The following is a 27,030-nucleotide window of genomic DNA, read 5'->3' as shown; positions in this document are numbered from 1 at the left end:
CTGGACGCTTACAAAGAATGAAAGAGAAAAACTGAATGATTTCGAAAGGAAAGTAATGAGAAAAATCTTGGGACCTGTGTTGGAGAATGGCGTATGGAGAATTCGAAAGAACAGTGAAATTTATCAGCTAATGAAGCAACCCACTATCATCCAGAAATTAAAAGGTAGGAGACTGCAATGGGCTGCACATATGGCTAGAATGGAAAACACAGTCACCAAGAAAGCATTTGAAGGAACTCTCCAGGCAACAGGACCATTGGGCCCTCCTCGTACTAGGTGGAAAAATGACATCGCAGTATTAGCAATTTTCGCAGGGTGGAGAGAGGCTGCGAGAGATAGAATACGGTGGAAGCAGATAGTTGATGCAGCGCGTAGTCTACAGGGCCTGTGATCGCTGAGAAGAAGAGGATGATGAAGAAGAAGAAGAAATGCGTGGGGTACTTACCCTCGACATAGAATGACATTTTCCAAGAAGAAAGGTTTCACAGTACACACAAAGGAAATCAGACAATTATTAATTTGTAATTGTATCATACTAAAAACACATTTCTGTTGTCATTTGTTATGCGACATCGAACTTGAAACTAAAACGTTGTAAAGTCCCAGAATCCTTGCCAGTATCAATGTTGATTAGTGAAAAATCGTAGAGATTCTACATTCCCACAATGGATGAATTGTCTATACACATAATTTTGTTCGAAACCCGCGTTGCGCGATTCCTACTCGAGCTTTGCCTTTTTTAAATTGTGTGTGCCCTACAGCTGCCATCGAAAATCGGCCACAGGTATCAATCAATTCAGCATGTCATCTGCAACACAGGGATTTTAGGGCAACGTCTGAATTGCATTTTTGTTTAGAATATAACCTTTGAACTACATATTCACGTAAAATAGTCATATGCGTCCTTTTTGCTCTTAGGATTTCTGTCTTCAACTTGTCCTGATCTGTAGCCTATTTGGTTTCAATTTGGCTACTAAAAGTGTTTCCGTTGTTGTTTTTACATTGCAAGTGACTTTTGGATGTCTGTAAAATTTCGTTAAGCTTTCCCTTTGAAAACTGTGTTGGCTACTTTTGACAGTGTTTACTTACTTGCAACAAAATCAAATATCAACATATTCATAATCTACATTAAATTCGTATGTAAACAGAGTATTTCAACACAATTAAACGAAAAAAAGCATTGAAGATGCCGCAGTTAGGATGAACCACAATTGGGGATCAATCAACAGAAAATCTTTGTTCTTGCTAGAAGACGAATCCTCTGGTAGTCATTATTATTTAAAGTTTGTGTTCAGTATAAGTTTTTGGTCGGTGTTGAACTTCTGCTTGTCGCTTCATAAATGCATTTTACCCTACCAAACAGTACAGGGTGCATTCGTTAAGAGCAATTGACATAAGCTCGTTATTTGGTGGGTCTACAATAACGAGTTCTTGTTCACTGGATTTTCAGAGAAGAATACCTAGTTCACATTTCCCTAATCGATGTACATCACAACCAGAAATTAATGAGGGTGAAACTTAACATTGTTTTACGAATTGTCGCATTTCCAGGCCGATTTGTTCCATGTTGATATGAGTACCGTGTTCAATTTATGAATCTCAGTTATCGGAAACACTGAATCAGGCTTTCCATTGTTAACAGTGTCCATGTCTTCCTCCGCATTCCCAGGGTTTTTCGGCCTACTGGATTACGAACTTCGACCTTGTGAGGATGTCTGCAACTATTCGTTCTGTCGAGATGTTCACTACATTTCCTCTGTGTTCAGTTTTGTTTTCTACAATAAATACGTTTCTTTCTTAATGCTCGCTGTTTCTTGATCTGTCTGCTGTGGTACAGCCTTTCTCAACAACTCATTACAGCTTCCTAAATCTCACTTCCTTGTCGTTAGCAAAACGACACTTCCGTAGAATAATGTGGCGACGTCCATTTCTTTATAAAAATTCGTTGGCCTTGTTTTCTGCGTCTTGTTTCTCAAGTGCCATACATGTTTCCAAATTTTACTGCTCCTCTGCGTATATCGTTGTCATATGTCTTTCACATCCCTGATAGTTAAAATGACTGACCTGCACTGCTGCTGTATTGTTAGCCATACCCTTTTTTTTTCTTTACAAGGTATAATTCTATAAAAGCCATTGCTTTTTAGTGTTCTTTGTGGATACAATCATATCTTTGTCTTGTCTTGGAATGTAAATTCGTCTTTGCATGTCATTCTCCCCCTCTGCCAAAATGTCAGCATATACGATGATGTCCTGAAAACTAATGCTTAAGAATTTTCTACTCTCAAGATCGATTAAGATGTTACATGTCATGGATATTACTCGGCCGACTTCCCCACCTTTCTGACGCACGTTTTAACCCTGTGCCGCTAAAGGGCATGGCGGTGTGTAACTGTGCCTGTGCACTGCGAGGCCCTCAGCAAACCCAAAGCACGAATGCGAAGAGTTCGTCCACATATGGAACACGCTCATTTTCAGCATGACAATGTCAGACCACACACGAATGCTGATGAGCAACAATCCGAGGCCTAGGGTTCACTGTCATCGATCATCCTCCATACAGTCCCGACTTGGCCCCATCCGATTTCCATCTTTTTCCGTACGTTAAAGAACGCCTCTGGGGACTTCCCTTTGATAGTGATGAAGCGGTGCAAGCAGAGCTGAGGTTGTCGCTCCGTCAGCAAAACTCAGACATTCTACAGTGACGCTATCGACATACTGGTCTCTTGTTGGGAGAATATGGTTGTCGTCAGGGAGACCGTGTTGAAAAATAAAAATGTAGGGACTAATAACTAGGATGTAGAATGTTAATAAAGTGTTTCATTTACAATGCTCTCACGTGAAAAAATCAGAGGCATTACTTTCACTTTCCTGCACGCCTTCGTTAAAACAAAATTTTAAAACATGGATGAAATTGGCATTCTGTTCACGCACTAATCCTCCCCTACCCCCCCCCCCCCCCTGCCTCTCTCTCTCTCTCTCTCTCTCTCTCTCTCTCTCTCTCTCTCTCTCTCTACACACACACACACACACACACACACACACACACACACACTTGGCAGATTTCAACCAAACTTAGTGCACTTATCAACTACTGTCTGGAAAGAATCGATGTGCGGATAAGAAGCCTCTCAAGGTGGGGGAGGAGGGTTTATGGGTGAGTGTGAAAAAGAGTGTGTAGCCCACGATGCATGAATAGGCACACTTTGCTTATCCAGTATTTCAAACCTTTAAGAAATTTTTCTCGCTGATAACTACAGCAAAATGATGAAAGAAAAACAGTTTCTCGCTTATTACATTTTCGCTGTTGACGCAGAAAAACTGCTGCATGAACTACGGCGCTTTTATGTATTACTTACACTATGTGATCAAACGTATCCCGACACCTGGCTGAAATTGACTTAAAAGTTCGTGGCGCCCTCCATCGGTAATGCTGGAATTCAATATGGTATTGGTCTACCCTTAACCTTGATGACAGCTTCCACTCTCGCAGGCATACGTTCAATCAGGTGCTGGAATGTTTCTTGGGGAATGGCAGCCCAGTCTTCATGGAGTGCTGCACTGAGGAGAGATATCAATGTCGTTCGGTGAGGCCTAGCACGATGTCGGCGGTCCAAAACCCCCAAAAGGTGTTCCATAGGATTCAGGTCACGACAGTATGTAGGCCAGTCCATTATAGGGATGTTAGTCTCGAGTAACCGCCACAGACCGCGCATTATGAACAGGTGTTCGATCGTGTTGAAAATTGCAGTCGCCATCCCCGAATTGTTCAACAGTGGGAAGCAAGAAGGTGCTTAAAATATCAGTGTAGGCCTGTGCTGGGATAGCGCCAAACAAAACAACAAGGGGTGCAAGTCCCCTCCATGAAAAATACGACCACACCATAACACCACCGCCTCCGAATTTTACTGTTGGCATCACACGAGCTGGCAGATGACGTTCACCGTGTATTCGCCATACCCACACAATGCCATCGGATCGCCACATTCTGTACCGTGATTCTTCACTCCAAACAACGTTTTTCCACTGCTCAATTGTCCAATGTTTACTCTCCTTACACCAAGCGAGGCGTTGTTTGGCATTTACCGGCGTGATGTGTGGCTTGTGAACAGCTGCTCGAAAATGAAATCAAAGTTTTCTCACCTCCCGCCTATCTGTCATAGTACTTGCAGTGGGTCCTGATGCAGTTTGGAATTCCTGTGCCATGGTCTGGATAGATGTCTACCTATTACACATTATGACCCTTTTCAACTGTCGGCGGTCTGTGTCAGTCAACAGACGAGGTCGGCCTGTACGCTTTTGTGCTGTACCTGTCCCTTGACGTTTCCACTTCACTGTCACCTCGCAAACAGTGGACCAAGGGATGTTTAGGAGTGTGGAAATCTCGCGTACAGACGTATGACACAAGTGACACCCAATCACCTGACCAAGTTCGGAGTCCGTGAGTTTCGCGGAGCGCCCCATGCTGCCCTCTCTCGATGTCTGACTACTGAGGTCGCTGATATGCGGTACCTGGCAGTAGGTGGCAACACAATGCACCTAATATGAAACACGTATGTTTTTTGGGGTGTGCGGATACTTTTGGTCAGATAGTGTGTTTACGACTAACTCTATTCGCGACACATTTCGCAGAGTGTACCCACGTATTACGCTGAATGTATCTACAAAAATATATCGTTGTAGGACACACAGTTCAGGGGATATGACATCGTAAACACTGAGATGCCTGAAAAAAGTGTAGCATTATGCATGATTATTTCATTACCTCTTCACTACAAAGTCTTTTCACAACACATTTCGCAGACCGTAGCCACATAGGATGGACCAGCAAAATTTTATCATTGTACGACACACCCCTTTAGGAGACACGACGTCTTAAACGTTGAGCTTCGTGAAAGTAAAATTGCACGGCTAAATTCTCTAGAGGTACAAGTGAACTACCTGTACAATAGTATGATTAAAATTTCAAATATATTTGATACATTTGTGACGTGTACGAAGACAAAGAATGGTAAAGAACGCATGCTAAATCCTTGGAGCGATTTCAACCAAATTTGGTGGACATATTAGTTACATCTGGAAAGAAATAGTGTGCGGGTAAGAGCCTCCAGCCTTCTATTGAGGAAGGGTGAACACGTGGGGGGGGGGGGGGGGGGGAGAGAGAGAGAGAGAGAGAGAGAGAGAGAGAGAGAGAGAGAGAGAGAGAGAGAGAGAGATGGACAGACATGGGAGAAGAAAGAGATGGGCAGACGGGGAGGGGGTGGGAGATGGACAGTGTGTGGGGGTGGAGAGGATGTATAGACACGGCTAAGAGGATTCTGTGTGTGTGTGTGTGTGTGTGTGTGTGTGTGTAAAATTTCTCTAACATTCATTCCACGATTCTGTCAATTTTTCATCACGAAGTCTCTATCTCCAGTCCACTTTGTCCCTGGTTGCTTTGGAACTTCATTCTCTGCCATAACATTACACTTGTGTTTCTTGTCTCTGTGCACGTTTCTGTTTTGAATATCTGTTTCATTTGTGCTTTTTCTAGGTCAAGTGTGACTTGTCTTCTCCATGGTACTGTTCACTTGAACCCTTGTATGATTATCAGAATTTTGATGGTGAATCTTGCTGGTGTTAGATGGCTGATGAACCCGTAGAACTGTAACCTTATTTTTCTGGCAGCAGGTGCTATGTTTGACATCGTCTCTGTGGATCTCGTAGAACGTGATCTGTAACCCTCTTTTGTGAGCTTTAGTATGACAATTTTCCTCGTGATTTTCCGTTCTTCATTCAGTATGGTTCCTGTGTCGCTTTTCGTGGAGTGTTAGTGTCTCATTTACATGCAGTATTTCAGGCTTGATTACTTTGTTGGAGTGTCTGACCTTTGTTTGAGTAAACTTGCATTTCCTATAGATGTGTCTTGTTTTGCCGAAGCTCTCTCCATTTCTAATAGTCGAGTATTCTGTGCGAGTTTTTTTTATCATTCTCTTGGTTCGAGGATTTTACCTAGATATTTGAAATGAGTAACTCTGTTTATTTTGTCACATTTTGTGTCTAATTTTTGTGTGCCTCAGTTTGAGCAGAAGAATGCAGCCTTCAGGAAAAAGCTTTGAAGGCCAATTTTTTCTGCACATTCTTGTAGTATTTCCGTTTCTTTGGTTGCTGTTGCTTAGTTGCCCGAAGGTATGATCGGGTCGTCTGTGAAAGCTAAGTCTGATATTTCTGTCCTGTCCAGGGATCATCCTAGTCGTGATGGTTTCCAGTGTCCTTGGATTTTCAGTTCTCATTGCCATTCCTTCATTACTTTGCCCAGGACTAGTTGAATACTGGGATAATCCGTCGCTTTGGCCTACTCCATTTCTAACATGTTGAATAAGGATTATCGGTGAACAGAATCGTAGACCAGCTCGAAATCTATGAGAGTACAAATGATTGCACGAACGTCCGGGGAGGAAGACAGCCTGTTATTCTTCAGTTTTGTGTTTTAACTGTTCTTGCGTTCTCTGCAGTAAGCAAGCTGAGAAAATTTTGTAGGTTACTTGCAGCGGGAAGATTCCTCTGTACTTGTTCACGTTCACCCTACCTTCTTTCCTCTGAAGCATGTGGATAAGTGCATATTTGCATTCGTCAGTACATTTTTCTGTTTGCCAGATGGTTGTGATTATTTGCATAAGTTCCTGTAAGGACTTTGGTCCTCCGTTTCGTAGTAGTTCTGCTATGATGGCGTCTTCATCGGATGTCCTGTTTTTTTTTTTATTATTATTATTGAAGTACATATTCGTGGATCTCTAGACATAGTGAAAGTGATTCTAGGTGTGTGGAGTTGCAGTCCTGCGTTGAGAATCTTGTTTCAGGTTTCAGGACAGTTAAGGGAATCAGATACAACGAGCCAGTTCTTATCAATTTTCTTGATTAGTTAATGCGAGAGTAACATCTTGTTTCCTGAATCATAAGTTTTGAGATGTGTTACCGCGGATGTTTCCTTGCGGAAGTCCTGAAGAAATCTCTCACGTGATAGTTGCAGCAGTTTTCCTCTGTAGCATCCAGTTGCTCCTTCATGTACTTGCTCTTGGTTTGCGTAATGAGTTTTCTGGACTCGTTAAAACGATATAGGCTTTCCAGGGATCTTGTACTGTTGTATTCCTGGAAGACTAGTTTGCGTCGTCTTAGTGCATATTCACATTCTGAGTCCCACTGTAGCTGGCGAGTGTTTTTCCCGTGGTATCGGTTCTTTTCTTTTTTCTGTGATATTTCTGTGGAATTCTTCCCATGTATTTTCTTTTTGTCATCCACATTTCTGGTTTGTTGGATTTTATGATCTTTATCGTGGTCTTGCGGTAGCATTCTCTCTTCCCCCGCGGGGTCCCGGGTTCGATTCCCGGCGGGGTCAGGGATTTTTCCTGCCTCGAGATGACCGGGTGTTGTTGTTGTCATCATTCATCCCCATTACGCTCGGAGGAAGGCAGAGGCAAACCACCTCCGCTAGGACCTTGCCTAGTCCACGGTGCGGGTCTCCCGTATGGGACCTCACCACCACCATCGTCTCAAATTACTTTTCTGATTTTTTTAAAAATTTTTTTTTTTTTTGCGGTGATTTTTCATTGGATTTAGGTAGTGGTTTGAATCAACATTCGCGCCTCTGCGAACTTGAACGTCTTTCTGGACTAGGTAGGAAATTGCTACATGGTCTATTTGGAATTCTCCCGTCAGTTGTATAGGTTGCCTCTGTTATCTGGTTTCGCGGGGTTGACAGAATCTTGAGGTTGTTCTGCTGTTGTTCTATGAGTCTCATGCCATTTTTGTTTGTACATTTGTCCGCGGGAAACTTTCCCACAGTTCTCTGGTGGCATTTTTTTTTTTCTGTCGATTTGTGAACTGAAATCACCTATCAGAGGTTTTACGTCGTCTTTGGGGGTCTTGGTCATCAGTCTTTGTTTTCTAGAATTTTTCTTTTTATTTGGGGTCTTTCATGTTGCCCCCATTCGAGGGGGCGTCTACAATGATAAAGGGCTATTTCTTGTTTCCACACTGTAGACGCATTGTCATTAGCCCGTTATCTTTTGAGTGTCGCTTTATGTTCCTTGCTGGGTTGCATTGGTTAAGTCTAGAATTCCTAAATGTGCTGTTAGTGCTGTTCCTTTAGGAGGTAAAACAGGCAATTTCTTCGCTGAGAAACCTGGGACGACCACATATTATGAAAAAAAAACACGCAGTTTCGTGGGTAATTTTATTTGACGTTTGCATGACTGCGGCAAAATACAGGTTGTATCAAAGAGAATTATCCGATCTAAAAAAAAAAAAAATATTATGTTATTTGAGATATGCGTGAACAGCGTACTGTTGGAAAGAGCAAACTCTGGGATTTTACATGGTTCCCGCTGGGTAGCAGTAGTGTGCACCCACTTCCATTCTAGTAAAAATGGTGTCAGGACAACAGAAAGCCTTGTGTGTTCTACTTTTTGCGCAGTGCGGATCAGTAATAACTGACTTTCGTACTAGGTATGGTGTGGATCCACCTACAGCGCAGAACGTTAGACGATGGTATGAACAATTCCGAGAAAGAGGTTGTCTATGTCAAGGCAAGTTGCCGGGCCGTCCCCCTAGTGTCTGACACACACGTCGAACGGTACCCGCAATAGTTTCACAAGGAGTCCGCAGAAATCCGTTCGCCTTGCAGCTCGACAGCTTAACATGCCCCCGATGTCCGTCTGGCGTGTCTTGCGCCGACGTTTTTACATGAAACCATACAAAATTCAGCTTCTGCAAGCTCTTCGTGAACGTGACAAACAATAACGTGCGGAATTCTGTAACTTCGTTCTTGGTTAGATGTAGGATGACAGTTTTCTTCCGCGCTTAGTGTGATTAACGAGGCAACATTTCATTTAAATTGAAAGGTGAACCACCATAGTGTGAGAATATAGGGTACAGAACAATGATATGAAGTCGTACAACAACAGAGCGACTCTCCAAAATTTAATGTATTTTGTGTAGTTGACGGGAAAAGGTGTATGGTCCATTTTTCTTTGCGGACAACACTGTTACAGGAAGCACATGGCTCGATATGCTTGAGAACTTCCATTTCCCACAGTTGGAGACTGATTCGAACGACTTCAATTACCAACAGGATGGGGCATCGCCACAGTGGCATCTGGAAGTCCGGGAATTTTTAAATCAAAGGACTACTGAACAATGGATCGGTCTCACTGGGCCAAATAATAGAGCCTTACATTACTGGCCTCCGAGGTCACCGGACCTGACTGTACGTGATTATTTCTTGTGGGGGTTTCATAAGACTTTTTATCTGCATGTGTTACCAACAACAATGAATGAACTGAGACATCGCGTTACAGCAGTTGTGGAGGCTGTAACTCAAGACGCGCTCGCTGCAGTGAGAGAACAATTTTACCGCGTTGACATACGCCGTGCATCTCAAGGGGGGCGTTTTGAACAAGTATGGAAAAAAGCTTTTTGAGTTTCCCGTTTATAAAATCGGATACACCCAGTATATTACGAAGATACGATAGCGTACAAACTGTGAAATGCGCACAAATCTGGTATGCAATATGACCGGTCATCAGAGCTACAACGAGCGGCTCTCTAGATAGAGGCTGCCGGCTACACCAGAGACCTAAACTCGCAGAACAACGCAGAGACCTCGCTCCACCTTCAGACATTGCCGGCGAACTGACTCTCGGCGGTTTACACGAAACGTATCACTCGCAAAAGCTCTCTAACATTGCTCATTACTCTTCGTTTCGTTTTGTATTGTATGGTTTCTGATTGCATATTACGGGCTTCATCACTGGCTATATACAAGATGGGGAGCAGAGGTTAAAATGGCTCTGAGCACTATGGGACTCAACTGCTGTGGTCGTCAGTCCCCTAGAACTTACAAGGGGAGGCCGTCAATTGTGAAATTCAGATTCGATTCATACTGCGCATAATAAAAGCTCGTGGCCAGAGGTGTAATGTGGCAAAGCACCAAGATGCACTTCTCAGCCGTTGTCGAGAAAATCGACAGTTAAAAGAAACCGTTGCCGTGAAATACTCTCTACGATTAATGCTTTTCTACAGCGTCGTGGCGCAGCGGTAAGCGCTCGGGTTCGTAATCCGAAAGTCGCCGGATCGAATCTCGCGCCATGCAACCCTTTTTTTGTTTTTGTTTTTTGTAATTCAAATATATATAATTCCCGGCAATCAGCTGCAACAATTATGCATATAACAAGTTGTTGAAAGTCGTTTGTCGTGCAAAAACTGGCGACTTCGAACATCATTATGTTTTCCGCAAACAAAGTTCTATTTCACAAATGTTATTAATTGTCTTCATAATGTTAACCACGTATAGTTAACGGAAGACGTAGAAACGGTATTCCGAAACGAATACGTGTAGCGTAAGTCAAACGCTCGAATTAGAATAGAGACCCCACGAACACAAATTTGCTGCGGCATGTATGAAATATAAACTCCGTTACTCGCTCGTTACACTTGAAGGACAGATGTTGAATGGGCCGAAACGAGCCGCCGCATAACAGCGTAGTTGCCTGCTAACTTCGAAAGAAGGTAGATGGGGTGCCTAGCGCAACTTATAACATTGTCGAAAATCAGTGCGGACGGGAGAGCTTTGGTACACCCTGTTAAAAGAACGGAAAAATGGAGGCGGTACAATTGGAGATGATCCGCCTTCACCAACATGCGTAAGCAATGCATATAAATTTAAAAAACTAATAATAAAAAAAATTACATTGTGCGAGATTCGATCCGGCGACCTTCGGATAACGAACCCGAGCGCTTACCGCTGCGCCACGACGCTGTAGAAAACTATTAATCGTAGAGAGTATTTCACCGCATCGGTTTCTTTTAACTGTCGATTTTCTCGACAACGGCTGAGAAGTGCATCTTGGTGCTTTGCCACATTACACCTCTGGCCATGAGCTTTTATTATGCGCAGTATGAATCGAATCTGAATTTCACAATTGGCGGCCTCCCCTTGTTAGAACTACTTAAACCTAACTAACCTAAGGACATCACACACATCCATGCCCGAGGCAGGATTCGAACCTGCGACCGTAGCAGTCGCACGGTTCCGGACTGCGCGCCAAGAACCGGAGAGCAGAGGAAACGCATGTTTTGCACTATTGAATGACTGGGACTCGGTTTGATAAAAATAAGAAAAACAAGCAGTAAGTAATATATTTTTAATGCAGTTTTGAAATATACATTGTTTAATTAGGTTCGAAAAATGTCTTGGAGATGACGTCCTCCTTGCTGGGTACAAATTTGGATCCTCTCCCGAAAGTTACACATGGCTCTCGTCAACATTTCATTTGGCACAGCTTCAATTTCCTGACGAATAGAATTCTTCAGGTCATCGACTGTGCGAGGCTTGTTCATATAGACTTTTGATTTTAAATATCCCAACAAATAGGAAGTCTCATATCGACAAATCGTATGAGCGAGGGGGCCAGTAAACATCTCACCATATCTCGAAATAACATGTCCTGTGAACATTTGTCGAATCACTTCCATGGTAGCTCTCGCTGTGTGAGCTGTGGCACCGCCCTGCTGAAACCACATTTCTCCCATGTTCACTTGACGCCTTTCAAGTTCTGGACGAAGAACGATGTTTAACATTTTAACGTAGTTCGTTGATGTCACAGAAACTGCAGTTCCTCCCTCTTCAAAAAAAATAGTGTCCAACAATCCCCATCTTTGAAATGCAGCACCACACTGTTACTTTCAAACCATGGAGAGGTCTTTGGTGTAATTCATGTGGGTTCTCTGGTGCCCAATACCGACAATTTTGAACATCGACGTAACCGTTTACATGAAAATGTGCTTCACCACTCATGAAGACTGTAGCATCTGCATCTTCCGTAAAAATATCGCCCATTTCGCGACAAATCCTCGCACAAACGAAAAAATGGCTGACATCGAAATAAGTGTCCAAGGAATAGAAAAGCAACTGGAATCACTCAATAGAGGAAAGTCCACTCGACCTGACGGGATACCAATTCGATTCTACACAGAGTACGCGAAAGAACTTGCCCCCCTTCTAACAGCCGTGTACCGCAAGTCTCTAGAGGAACGGAGGGTTCCAAATGATTGGAAAAGAGCACAGATAGTCCCAGTCTTCAAGAAGGGTCGTCGAGCAGATGCGCAAAACTATAGACCTATATCTCTTACGTCGATCTCTTGTAGAATTTTAGAACATGTTTTTTGCTCGCGTATCATGTCATTTCTGGAAACCCAGAATCTACTATGTAGGAATCAACATGGATTCCGGAAACAGCGATCGTGTGAGACCCAACTCGCTTTATTTGTTCATGAGACCCAGAAAATATTAGATACAGGCTCCCAGGTAGATGCTATTTTTCTTGACTTCCGGAAGGCGTTCGATACAGTTCCGCACTGTCGCATGATAAACAAAGTAAGAGCCTACGGAATATCAGACCAGCTGTGTGGCTGGATTGAAGAGTTTTTAGCAAACAGAACACAGGATGTTGTTATCAATGGAGAGACGTCTACAGACGTTAAAGTAACCTCTGGCGTGCCACAGGGGAGTGTTATAGGACCATTGTTTTTCACAATATATGTAAATGACCTAGTAGATAGTGTCGGAAGTTCCATGCGGCTTTTCGCGGATGATGCTGTAGTATACAGAGAAGTTGCAGCATTAGAAAATTGTAGCGAAATGCAGGAAGATCTGCAGCGGATAGGCACTTGGTGCAGGGAGTGGCAACTGACCTTTAACATAGACAAATGTAATGTATTGCGAATACATAGAAAGAAGGATCCTTTATTGTATGATTATATGATAGCGGAACAAACACTGGTAGCAGTTATTTCTGAAAATATCTGGGAGTATGCGTGCGGAACGATTTGAAGAGCAATGATCATATAAAATTAATTGTTGGTAAGGCGGGTACCAGGTTGAGATTCATTGGGAGAGTCCTTAGAAAATGTAGTCCATCAACAAAGGAGGTGGCTTACAAAACACTCGTTCGACCTATACTTGAGTATTGCTCACCAGTGTGGGATCCGTACCAGATCGGTCTGACGGAGGAGATAGAGAAGATCCAAAGAAGAGCGGCGCGTTTCGTCACAGGGTTATTTGGTAAGCGTGATAGCGTTACGGAGATGTTTAGCAAACTCAAGTGGCAGACTCTGCAAGAGAGGCGCTCTGCATCGCGGTGTAGCTTGCTCGCCAGGTTTCGAGAGGGTGCGTTTCTGGATGAGGTATCGAATATATTGCTTCCCCCTACTTATACCTCCCGAGGAGATCACGAATGTAAAATTAGAGAGATTCGAGCGCGCACGGAGGCTTTCAGACAGTCGTTCTTCCCGCGAACCATACGCGACTGGAACAGGAAAGGGAGGTAATGACAGTGGCACGTAAAGTGCCCTCCGCCACACACCATTGGGTGGCTTGCGGAGTATCCATGTAGATGTAGAAAACTCTCTGCACTGCACAAACTGCCCTTCACTAAGCTGCTGGACGAGCGTTACCCTGTACGGGTGAAACTTAAGACCATGACGTAAGATGCGGTGAAGCGAACGACGTGACATACCCAGCGCTACAGCCTGTCGTCTAGCCGATAGCTTCAGACTAGCAAGAACTGCCGTTCTCACTCGGTCTCCATTTTCCGGAGTACGAACTGAACGGGGAAGGCCAGGTGGTTTCTTTTTCATCACAGATCCAGTACTTCTAAACGCTGCAACCCATCGGAGTACAGTATTTCGATCCGACACTGCACCTCGACGACCAGCTCTTAAAATGTTGACGGAAAAGTCGTTGCACTGTGGCTACGGAATCTAAAGTACTGCTCGACAACGAACACACGATGCTCTACGCTCCAACGCTCATAGCAACTGAAACTGCATTGCATGGGCAGTCTGCCAACATTCATTCAAGGTCAATGCCCCCGCTCGTCGCCGCGTACTAGTGGTTCAAAAAACATGCATTTCCTCTGCTCTACCCTGTATAAAGAAATGGCCAGAAAAAGACTGAAAAGCTTGTAACTGGTGTCCGGAAAATAAGGACGAATTTGAATTTTGCACCGTTTTGCCATACGACGGTTAGCAGCCTTGGTTTTTTTTTTCATGCTTGTTACCCGTGATCCTGCCCATCAGTAGCCTGACAGCTTTTGCTTGGTGAGCATTGTTGTTTGAGGCTTATTTCCGTCACGGAGCAGATTAAAACTGAGCAACGGATCCAAGTGATAAGAAGTTATTACAAAAACAGTGAAAGTCCGACGGCAACCGACCGTGAATGGTGTGTGACTCTCTGACATAATGCTGCTCCAATCGAATCATCATTTCTGAAGCTGGTCGGAAGTTTGAAAAAACGGGTTGTGTTTCAAACTTTAAGAAAACAGGACGACCGCTTTCTGTTCGAACGTAGGAAAACGTTGTTGTCGTGCGTGACAGTGTACCCGCAAGCCCCAGAAAATAGTTCGCCGACGAACTCGCCAACTGAATTTATCACGAAGCTCATTGCATGAAATCCTTCCAAACGATCTGAAAATGCATGCGCACTAGAGTTGAAGCCTGTCAGATCATGGAAAGAGACATCCATTTGCTCAACGGGTCTTGGCTCGACAAGCGTAGAACAAGATTTACAAAAATAATAATTTTCTCAGGTGAGGTACACTTCCACTTCAGTGGGTGCGTCAATAAGCAGAACTGCAGAATTTGGGGCAACGAAAATCCGCGAGTAACTGTGGAAGATGAGACGCATCCACAACGCATGACGGTTTGCTGTGGATTCTGGGCAGGAGGAGTGATCTACCCGTACTTCTTTGAAAACGAGGCGGCCATCACTGTGAACGGCGACCGTTACCGAAACATGCTTTCTGATTGGTTTTTCCATCTTATTGATAAGTGACGATTTGTGGTTTCAACAAGATGGTGCGACACATCACGTATCTTGTGAGACGATTGGTCTGCTCAATGGAAAGTTTCCTCAAAAAACATCTCTTTGCGTGGCAACCAGGAGTGGCCTGGCAGATCATGCGATCTTACTCCTTCTGACCTTCTGTGGGGATTTGTGAAATCAAAAGTGTACGTGAACAAACCACAAACAGTACCCCAACTGAAGGGTGTAATTAAAAGTGTTAGTAACGGCATCCCACTACATGCTTGTGATTGCGTTATCCAGGACTTCACTGAACGCATTATCCGTTGCCGCGCGGTCTTGGGTGGTGATACGGAGGATATAATTACTCGTACATAAATGGGAGAAGCTACGTAATGTCTCTGTAATAAAAAGAATACGTTTCAACTAAATTTCGTATGTGCAGTTTAATAGTCGTCCCTTCTTCCCTCATACCCTCTATAAGGGTGCTGCAGGAAACGTTGTGCTTGAGGAATAATTGTTGAAAAAAAAAATCAATAAGTTGCGGCGCTTTCGAGTTAATTAGCATTGGAGTTAGCGAATCAGCCCATTGCACACCCAGTTTTAAACGGCCCTCTAGAGACGGTGTCGCCAGACGTGCTCTTCGTTTGGTTTCCTAAAACTGAAGAAGAGAGCGAGACAAAAATGCATATTGGACTGTAGTAAGTATCGAAATGATCGTATGGCATTGTTGGCCGGGAGGCCCCATGCTGAGGGATTCGGTCGCCGTATTGAAAGTCCTTTTTGGTTGACGCCGCTTCGGTGATAATGAAATGGTGGACACACAACACTGTCATCTCGAGGCAGAGAAAATCCCTGACCCGCCGGGAATCGAACCCGGGACCCCGTGCGAGGGAAGTGAGAAAGCTACCGCCAGACCACGAGCTGCGGACTGCAGTAAATATCGAACCAAAGGCTGAGTAGTCTCTTGCGCTATTATTTACGCTATGAGAACACTGACACTGTTGTGTGGCGGGTCGCCTGAATTTTCAGGCATAACAGCCTGGTCAGCTAACTTCAATACTTATTGACTTGGGAACGGCAAGACATGTCGAATTATTTCTTAAGTTATTTATCAGCACTATCACGAGCTTTTCAGACTGTTTCGATGTGCCTCCTAACCGTCATCAGGCGGATTTTCTGTAATGTTTAGGCAGATATTTGCTATTTCGTTTTTTGCATTGTATAATTCTAGTCCGCCCAAACAGTTTCTACTCGTCACTTCTTTCATACGACTCTCATTGTCAACAGAAAGAGTAGATTCGTTTCCCACTACAAACAAAATGAATTTAAGTCGTAAGTTTTCGTTCCCAGCATTAGTGTAGACCGATATTCGTTTTACCGATATGTATGAATGGGCACAATAAGACGAAGCATAAATAGAAATCCAGCTACTCAGCAGTGCTGTGTGTTTGGCAGGAGCAGTCGGCACGGCCCAGGACAGTGCTGTCGTTGCTGAAGTACTGGGTCTTATTCGCCTATTACTGTTCCTGTTAATACATACCACTAAATCAGATACCGCACTAGTGTAATCTGGAACTGCTCTATCGAGTGGGCACGTACAATTGAACTTTAAAAATCGTCGCATGAAAGATGTGACGAGGACTGTGTGTTTGGCGGACTCCAACTGTGCAATGGAAAAACGAAATCGCAAGTACCTGCTGAAACACTGGAGACGACTCTTAGGAGGGACACCATATAATAATGGTCCCAGCACTGATCCCTAAGGCGCCCTTCTATTTAACCACGGTCCAATCAGACGCCGTTCCCATTGATGTGGAAAAATGAACTTCAACTGTCTGTTCTTAAAGTATGAGAGAAAGCGGTTATGAGTTACTCCGCCGATTCCATAATGGTCCAACTTTCGCAGTAACGTTTTGTGAGTAACGCAATCAAACGCCTGAGTTAAATCAAAGATGAGGCCTAGTATTCGCAGCTTTGTGTTTAATCTGCCCAGTGACTCACAGAGAAAAGAGAATGTAGCGTTTTCAGATGATAAACCATTAGTAAAAAACCAGACTACAAGTTTGTCAGCAAATTAATGTCGACTGAAGTGAAGAATGCCCCTACTGTGAGCTTGACCTGGGACCTGGGAGATGATGGATGCGTACTCTGTAGGCCGGCAGCCGGCAGCTCGGCTAACTCCGCCCCGCGCGTGTTGTTTCGGCAGGAGACGTCCGACATCTTCGCGAACGCAGACGTGGACGGCGCCAGCTGCCCGCCCGCGCCCTCCTCGCGGACGAGCACGCCCGGCGGCGGCAGGGCTCCCAGGCGGCCCCCGCCCCCGCGTCCACAGCCGCCCAAGGAGACCAAGGACCTCATCCTCAGCGTGACCGGCGCCATGGAGGCCACGTCCTCGCACCTGCTAGACAGGTGAGGCCCAGCTGCTCCCTGCTCCAGCTTGACCAGTGTCCTGACAACCTGAAACTTCACCAACCTGTTTTGACGCCCCCAAATGACTCGTAGAACTTCTTGTAGTGCTGCCCTCGTGACGATTATATGGTATTTTAAACAGTGTTCTGCTTGAGCTCGACTCTATCTCTTCCAGCAGTTGACCAAGTTCGAGAACTCTCGAACTTTACTCAGGCTTTCGACTGCAGCACAATCTGACGACTTCTGTTGATACAATCTTCATGATGTGTTAGTAATATACTAGTGTTTTACACACAGTTTCGCAAGTGTATGCATATGGCACATTCCTTCTCCTCCTCCTCCTCCTCTGCCCCCCCCCCCCCCCCGTCCCTCCCTCTCTGCTCTTCTCTGCTCTGCCTGTGCACACGTATATCCCCTGTAATGCATTCCAATACTACCTGTACAACATGCCTGTCATGCAGAACAGCCTAGAAGCCCAGGTGCTACCAACCCTTTTTCACCCCCACCACCAGCATGGGGGCTTGATGGTAGTATCTACACAGTACTTCTTTCCACACAGTACTTCTTTCCATACGATAAGTAAAATGTGTACCAAATTCGTTTCAAATCGATACACTGGTAAAGGAGGAGATATGTAAAAGTGTGCGCACACACGCACGCGCGCGCGCGCGCCCACACACACACACACACACACACACACACACACACACACACACACACACACACACACCATTATTCATCAATAGAGTGCAGGTCATGTGTATACAGTGACGCTAACAAATAAATCAATCAATAAATAAATTCTTGAGCTGTAGCTCGTCCTGCAAACTAATGATACCTGTTGGTAGTATCTCTACAATGAGTCTTGCAACTGATACTCATTCTTGCGTCTACATTTGAAGTCAGTTTAACACTATTTGATTTGTTGATTAGGCATTCAGTTCCCAATTAATTTTGATTCTTGTTTCATCTGAGTAATACAGTTTGATTGTAAACATGGTTAAGAACTGGTAACTTTTATACAAGTTATTCTAATGTATGTACATGGATCGAAATGCTCATTTTCAATTAAGTTGGTAAATTATTATAGTCTCTAATAGATAAATGACTGAAACACTGTATTGGATGCAAACTCGAGTAATATTTTTGAAGGACAGTACAGTCGTCTTTGTCTGTTAGCTTCACTTTACAAAATTACCGTAAATACCTATGTACGATGTCCATGAGAACTGCGTCTGAGAACTCTTACAGAAATAAGTCCAAATACAACAAGAGTTTGTATAGTGGTAGGATTTATTATCATATACACCTGTGTTCCACGAAACTGTCAAATTTCAAGCACAGCTATAGCTTGAGGGGGGGGGGATGTATACGAAACTACAGTACCTTGAAAAGCATTTTCTAAAAACATAATTTTTTGAGATAATCAATCCAAATGTGGTACAGTTATTAAGAAATGTTATGAGAAAAACTATAAAAGGAAAATTGATGAATTTTTGTACACTCTTTCATAGAGAACTATTACAGATATCTGTGGAACCGAATTTTGATATCTTCTTTTGTTAAAATTTTACGGGTCTCTAAATTTCCCTGAAAAATAAAATTTCAAATTTAAGGAATATATTCTACCAAAAATGCCTTACTATTTCACTAAATGAAAATTCCTTCCACAGAATTTTTCACTATAATACTGACTAGTCATATACCAAATTTAATTTCTCTACCCTTTGTGGTTTGTGAGAATAAGGTACACGAAGTTACAAAAATGTAAGTTACAGGAAAACTGAATCAAAGATTCGACAGTGTTTGTATTAGGTCTTACCTTCTCTGTGTGGACTAGTGCAAGCCATATGCATACTACTCTTCATCTGCAAGCACTCTCTTCTTTGCTTGTCTTCTTTGGTTAATCTGTTGTTCAATTTTGTTGGCATTAATTTCAGCCGCAGCAACTCTTTTATCATCGATATCCTTCAATACTGAATATGTGAAAGCTCCTGGTTGAAATCCTAGCCTCTGTAGAGTTGTTATTCTTCAAAGATTACCACTGTTAAAAACTAAACAAGCATCATACGCTGCAATTTTAACAACAGTTATGGAAACAAATGTTATTTTAGGGCAACGTTTCCAAATCAGTGAGTTGTAACTTTCATTAGGATTTTGAGTTTTTCCATGCACACACTTTCGTAGGAGGTCTGGCTCTGCTAAACACCTACATGTTGGTTTTATAGCATTTAACACAGCCACAGGTAAACTGTGCTTGTGTGAATATTTGATGCCATCACGCTCAGCCTGCTTGAATTTGCACAATGATATGTCACACAAATTATGTACGGGTCTGTCAGCTGTAGATAGTTTATGAAAGTAAATAGACCACACAGCCTTCTGCATGTTCTTCATAATTTTCACTGTTGTCCCTTATAGCCTTGCCATAGTACACTTGTAAAGAATGAATTTCTTTGTCTGTGAGTCTGTTAGGACCACCTAAAGGTGGTAAATTTTAAAAGTCTGCCTCTCATTCGTTTTTGCACATGGCCAACACCTTCGAACTTCTCTATAGCACAACTAGGACCATAAGGTTTACTTTCCAAAACAGTTTTGAAGGCGCTAGAATAACCATCACCAAGGTATTTTGTGTATCTAACATCATACTTTTCCACACTTCGATGGAACGTAAGTTTCTTAGCTGCAGGTTCCAGTCCACCACTAGAACCAGAATAATTTGTACAGCACACTTTCTTGTGTTCAGCCTGCCACTTAGTTTCTTCCACTTCACCATCTATCTTTGAGTCCACAGCTATAACTATATTTGCTCATTACCTGAATATCTAGAATGTTTCCAGTATCAACACTAATTACAGAAGATACTCCATACAGTGATGTATGTCCACACTTCATCCATGTTCCATCACATGACACAAATCTGTGTCTGGCGTTTTATCTGCTTCTGTTTTTAGTTCATTTTTCATCTTCACAGCTTCCTTTGCAGAGGATTTCAAGTTTTCTTCCACTTCTTCAAAAGCACTCAGAAGTGCTTTATTTCCAGTGGTGCACCTAGCACTTGGTTGTGGCATGTTCATGATCCCACAAAAGTCTGGTACCTTCTCTGCCTATGCCCAAACATCTCGTGCCATATATTAAACGCATATTTGCTTCATATATGCGGTTACTTGATGCTGAAGTTCTGAAAGCAATGTCTGAATGGCAGCTTTTACAAGTGAGATGCAAGCTACACACTATTCCAATTCTGTTTTCTTCGTCATATAATCTCAAACTTTTTGCACCAACGTTAGCACATACACAAGCAGATGATGTGATATCAGACAGAATTTTCAAATCAATAAGCCTAAAACAACTAGTAGCTTGAGTGTCTGAGCCACACTCATCACGTGACAGACCGCAGACCGCTGTCAATTTTCCTTTCCGAAGCACTCGCTTTTTCGGCTGAAAGCCAAGTATTCATTTGTTAGTATCGGGCTGGTTTTATCCTTACATCGAGAAGCACGACATTAACCAACCTTTCTCTAAACACCTTACTAGAACGAGGCATGCTGCAAAATACAACAGGTCTATTCACCACTTTCGTAAAAGTTTATACGAAACAACACTCGTAAAAAAAACGCTATAAACCAAAGAACATAACATCGGCGGCAGAGACGTTATTCCACAGCCTTCTTGATGTAGTATACAAACGCTACCTGCATTGTAACTGCACAAAAATGAAAAAAAAAAAACAGCGTAAATAGATAATACGAGAGAATGAAGAAGAAGAAGAAGAAGAAGAAGAAGAAGAAGAAGAAGATGATGATGGCGTGGTCCTCTGCAAGCTATTACAAATTATTATTTTTTTCGCATTTAGAAGCGAAACTGGAACGTAATAGTTGGTAATTGAGTTTCAATACTGTGTAGTAAATGAAGATCCAAATTTCAAAATTTTGGTCATTTTCGTGTACGTCCCCCCTTGAACAAGGTTGGTTCAAATGGCTCTGAGCACTATGGGACTTAACTTCTGAGGTCATCAGTCCCCTAGAACTACTTAAACCTAACTAAGCTAAGGACATCACACACACCCATGCCCGAGGCAGGATTCGAACCTGCGACCGTTGCGGTGCGCGGTTCCAGACTGTAGCGCCTAGAACCGCTCGGCCACACCGGCCGGCCCTTGAACAAGGGTGGCATGGTAAGGTCGGTAAAAAAAAAGAAAAAAATTTTGTTTCATAAATAACTCACTTTATTTCTCGACAGTCTTCTTTGAGGAATATTTCCTCCAGCTTTATCATCCCATGGAAAAAATAGGTTCTGTCAAACCCTGCAAAAGACTCGTTGACTGCAAGTATCATTTACTAATTTGATGAAAATTTCTTCCCATCAAACCAAAGTTTCAAGTAAGGAAACAGGAAGATGTCGTTTGGGATGAAGTCTGGCGGACAGAGTGGATGAGGAACCAATTCAAAGCCCATTCATGCACTTTCGCCACTGTTATCGGCCCAGTGGCTGCCTGTGTCTCCGCCCCTGTAATAGGTAGGAGGTTACAAACACCACAGTGCGGGTTCTCGTGAGGCCTGCTGTTTCTGCAGCACATTTGGGTGAAATTGATGCAGGGGTTTCGGAGGAGAGCATAGACGTAAAAAAATAACACTGCTTTATATATAAAAGAGATTTATCACATGGTATCAGTAGCAATACAAAACGATTGTATTGTCCATATGCAAGTACCATCGTTGGACGAGCGTAACGAATTGCAGAAATACTTGAACAAAATTCCCACTTGGAGTAAAAATTGGCAGCGCTCTGTAAGTGTGGATAAAAGCAATAAAATTGCTACAACAGAGAAAGATAACCTGAAAATATGAGATTACAAGACTAGTGGTCCTCAGTATTAGGCGTAGTACAAGTAAGAAGTAAAACTAAGTAGTATCAAGTGGGATGCTTACTTAACATCAGTATTAGGGAAAGTGAAGAGAAGACTTTGATTTTTTGGATGAGGTATTGCATCAGTAAAGGAAATTGCATACAATACTCTAGTGGAAGCAATTCTAATTATTGCAATATTTAGAGTAATGTCTCGTGTAGGGATCGTTAGAACAGGATATGTGGGAGTAGAAGGCGTACTGAGGCGCATAGACAGTCTTTCTTCCTCCCCTCAGTCGTGAATAAAATACGGAAGACAATCGATAAACACGTGTTGGTACGAAATACTCACAACCATACCACCATGCATTGTACCAAGTGGCTCGTATGCTGGTTGCTTCATGAGGAAAAGTAACGAGATTACGGTGGGTGGGGGGGGGGGGGGGGCGTAACCTGAATTTAAAAAATTCCCTGTAACACACGTCCAGCTTCTGTTGGTTACACAGATGCAGCTGGTTACAGTGATAAGTTTTGATTTCGTGTCTTCGTACCCCAGTTGTTATGGGTTTATTCGTCGATTGTCACTTTTATAAAATTAGGGTTGTGAACTTATGCTTGCGTTTGCATCCTTGAGTTTTTCAACTGTGATTTTGATGTGTTGGCCAATTCTACTGCACCATCAAGCATACCACACATATTCACAAATGCTGAGCATAATGATGTGGTATTTGTGTACAGATTTTGTAACTGAAACTTTGTTGCTGCTTCTAGAGAAATAGCACACGATTTCCCAGGCACCAGACTGAACAATGTATACTCGCGTTTACACTAAACTGTGAGAGAATGTTTCAGCCCATAGCAGCCATACATAATCATAAAGTGCAAATGAACAGAATGTCGAGGGAGAAGACATCCATTGACAAAATGTATGCCTTCAAGTAGCAGACACAACATTTCTATACGTATCTACACTACTTGCCATTAAAATTGCTACACCAAGAAGAAATGCAGATGATAAACGGGTATTCATTGGACAAATGTATTATACTAGAACTGACATCTGATTACATTTTCACGCAATTTGGGTGCATAGATCCTGGGAAATCAGTACCCAGAACAACCACCTCTGGCCGTAATAACGGCCTTGATACGCCTGGGCATTGAGTCAAACAGAGCTTGGATGCCCATGCAGCTTCAACACGATACCACAGTGCATCATGAGTAGTGGCTGGCGTATTGTGACGAGCCAGTTGCTCGGCCACCATTGACCAGACGTTTTCAATTGGTGAGAGATCTGGAGAATGTGCTGGCCAGGGCAGCAGTCGAACATTTTCTGTATCCAGAAAGGCCCGAACAGGACCTGCAACATGTGGTCGTGCATTATCCTGCTGAAACGTAGAATTTCGCGGGGATCGAATGAAGGGTAGAGCCACGGGTCGTAACACATCTGAAATGTAACGTCCACTGTTGAAAGTGCCGTCAATGCGAACAAGAGGTGACTAAGGCGTGTAACCAGTGGCACCCCATACCATCACGGCGGGCGATGACGAATACACGCTTCCAATGTGCGTTCACCGCGATGTCGCCAACCACGGATGCGACCATCATGTTGCTGTAAACAGAACCTGGATTCATCCGAAAAAATGACGTTTTGCTATTCGTGCACCCAGGTTCGTCGTTGAGTACACCATTGCAGGCTCTCCTGTCTGTGATGCAGCGCCAAGGGTAACCGCAGCCATGGTCTCCGAGCTGATAGTCCATGCTGCTGCAAACGCCGTCGAACTGTTCGTGCAGATGGTTGTTGTCTTGGAAACGTCCCCATCTGTTTACTCAGGTATCGAGACGTGGATGGACGATCTGTTACAGCCATACAGCCATGCGGATAGGATGCCTGTCATCTCGACTGCTAGTGATACGAGGCCGTTGGGATCCAGCACGGCGTTCCGTGTTACCCTCCTGAACCCACCGATTCCATATTCTGCTAACAGTCATTGGATCTCGACCAACGCGAGCAGCAATGTGGCGATACGATAAACCGAAATCGCGACAGGCTACAATCCGACCTTTATCGAAGCCTCCTTACACGAGGCATCACAACAACGTTTCACCAGGCAACACCGGTCAACTGCTGTTTGTATATGAGAAATCGGTTGGAAACTTTCCTCATGTCAGCACGTTGTAGGTGTCGCCACCGGCGCCAACCCTGTGTGAATGCTCTGAAAAGCTAATCATTTGCACATCACAGCATCTTCCTCCATTCGGTTAAATTTCGCGTCTGTAGCACGTCATCTTCGTGGTGTAGCAATTTTAATGGCCAGTAGTGTATGTTCCACATACGAGAGTATGGTGGATATTACATATGGGCGGCACCTCCCCTTATCATTGGCTGACGATTCAACACATTCGAGAAGGAAATGAAGGCGACTGGAATTTTATCGCTGACTGATTACAAATATCCACGTATTCTCATCAATACTTTCTACTGACAAAGACCCTTTCATTCGTGATGGTATCACTAACACTCCTAACTCACATCGATGGTAGGAATAAAATCCACATCCTTTCGTTGAGGCACATTTTAAAGAACTCTTCTCTGTAAATGTGTTTTACTGTATGATACAAAATAAGTTGATTGGTCCTGTTGTGTTATTGCGTCATCTTAAGGCGAGTCTGAGCAAATAGCGGCCCGCAGGCTGCTAGCGGCTCGATAATGGTTTTTGTGCGGTCCTCTAAGAAAATCAGAATTTTTATTTAAAAATGTATACCTTTTATGAACTGCAAAGTTAACTGATGTATGCAATCATTTGAAAAGGTGCAGCCCTCTGGTAGCCTCTGCTTCCACAAAGTGGCCCCCTGTCTTAAGGGGATTATTCGCTTACACTTCCTTGAAACGATATTCAGCATTACTAGAAGAGGGTCGTTTGCCTACGAGGATGGGTATATTGTTCTGCCATGTCGGTGCTCTTGCACGTTCAAGTCGTCGGTGACATAGTGTAAACGTAACATTCCCCGGAATATGTATTGGCATAAATGGTCACATTTCTTGGTAGTAAAGGTTCCCGTTTGGGTTACATTGTAACCACTGTAAGACCGTAACCGATAAAAGTTGGACACATCTTACACTGAATGTTTTATTCTCATTACTCCACGCTAGCATCTCTTGAAATGTTTACTGTTGCTCTTGAATCATCCAGTTTATGTAGATGTAGACTTCTTTGGCTATGAGCTGGGAACAAACCAGTAACTTGTGGGGAGGAAAATGACCTCCTTGGTCGCTCTGCGATGCACGGCACCTCCAGCTGTTCTCGGCTGCCAAATGGAGACATACAATGAGGCCCCTTTCAAACTGACAAGTGCTGATGAGGCTGTCTCACATGATTGTATGGTACCAATGTGTGCTCCACCCTCAATCTCTGATGCTGTTTGTTATCCTTCTATGTCTTACCAGGCCTGGAAAAAACACTACTGCATCTTGGTGACAGTTCAACCTGTAACAGATAATTGCAACTGTAATTATTAACATAACCATCAATGGTGTGTACATGTACTAAATTACGTTGATATCTAACCATTTCTACTTGGTACTTCACGTATCTTGTCATGCAGTGTAACACTGAATCTAACGAGACCCGTACAAAGCTTTATTTTTAATTTTTTCAAAAAATGCATTGATATCTGCAGGACAAATGTTATGAAGCATACATAGGTCTTGCCGAAGTGTGGTGGCTTGCGTTGCTTGACGCTGCACATAGCTTTAACATAGATGCAATCGCACTGGATGGACAGCTATGGAGACGTGAGACCAATATGCGGCAAAAGCGCTTTCATTAGTTGCAGAGGCAACAGCCCAGATGACTGCCTGATTTGGCATCGTAACATCAGCCCACATGGCCTTGCTGTGCTGGTACTGGGAACGGCTTTAAACTAGTGGGAATTACAGTTGTAATTTTTTTCCTTGAGGCCATGCAGAAGACATGCACAAAAATCAGTATTGAATAGGAAACGCTTTCCTGATGTCCTGCAAAATATTATTTACACTCTAAGAAAAAGCGAAGCACCACGAAGAAAATACCGCAATGGGTCGGAAATCGGTAGAAGTCGTTTAGTGTACAGACGAACAAATGATCACAATTGCAGAAAAATTGGGTGATTTGTTCAAAGAGGAAGAGCTTCATAAATTGAGCAAGTCAATGTCTTGGTCTACTCCTGGTCCTTGTGCAAGCAATTTTTCGTCCTGGAATTGATAGAATTGTTCGATGTCCTGTGAGGTATCACACAAATTCTACCCAATTGGCACCTTATATCGTCAAAATCCCGTGGTGGTTGGAGGGCACTGCCCATAACGCTCCAATCGTCCTCAATTGGGAAATGGAAATGAGCGTTCGGCGTCTTTGGCCGGCAGGCCCCTTGCGGGGCAGGTCCGGCCGCATTGGTGCAGGTCTTATTACATTCGTCACCACATTGGGCGACCTGCGCGCCGGATGGGGATGAAATGATGATGGAGACAACACAACACCCAGTCCCTAAGCGGAGAAAATCTCCGATCCAGCTGGGAGTCAAACCCGGGCCCGTAGGACGGCAAGCCGTCACGCCGACCACCCAGCTGTCAGGGCGGACCCTCAGTTGGGAGAGATCCGTCGACCTTTCAGGGTGGCCATCGTAGGGTTTGGCAAGCATCAAGACAAGCAGTAGAAACTCTCGCCATGTGGGGGCGCGCATTATCTTGCTGAAATGTAAATCCAGGACGGATTGTCATGAAAGGCATCAAAACTGAGTGTGAATGTCGAATATCGTCGATGCACTGCTGTTTCGCAAGAGTATCACGGCTGACAGCCACAGTGGTCCTGCTATGAAATGAAATGGCACCCCAGATCTTGTCAAGCCGTATGGCGGAAGATAGCGTTGGGCTACCAACCCGACTATCTGGGGCCTCT

At 43.6% G+C, this 27,030-nt stretch overlaps 1 protein-coding gene across 1 annotated transcript in view; it reads left to right on the top strand.

The window, feature by feature from the left end:
* LOC124551235 overlaps positions 1-27,030 on the top strand; it is a 343,125-nt gene that overhangs the window by 170,711 nt on the left and 145,384 nt on the right. Inside the window, exon 17 of the mRNA XM_047126229.1 lies at positions 17,046-17,248. Coding sequence (XP_046982185.1) covers positions 17,046-17,248 — 203 coding nt within the window. The remainder of the gene's footprint in view (positions 1-17,045; positions 17,249-27,030) is intronic.

The sequence above is a fragment of the Schistocerca americana genome, chromosome 9, assembly GCF_021461395.2.
Source record: "Schistocerca americana isolate TAMUIC-IGC-003095 chromosome 9, iqSchAmer2.1, whole genome shotgun sequence".
Classification (NCBI taxonomy): Eukaryota; Metazoa; Arthropoda; class Insecta; order Orthoptera; family Acrididae; genus Schistocerca; species Schistocerca americana.
Note: the sequence above shows the minus strand (reverse complement) of the source record. Positions and strands in the feature narration are given on the sequence as shown.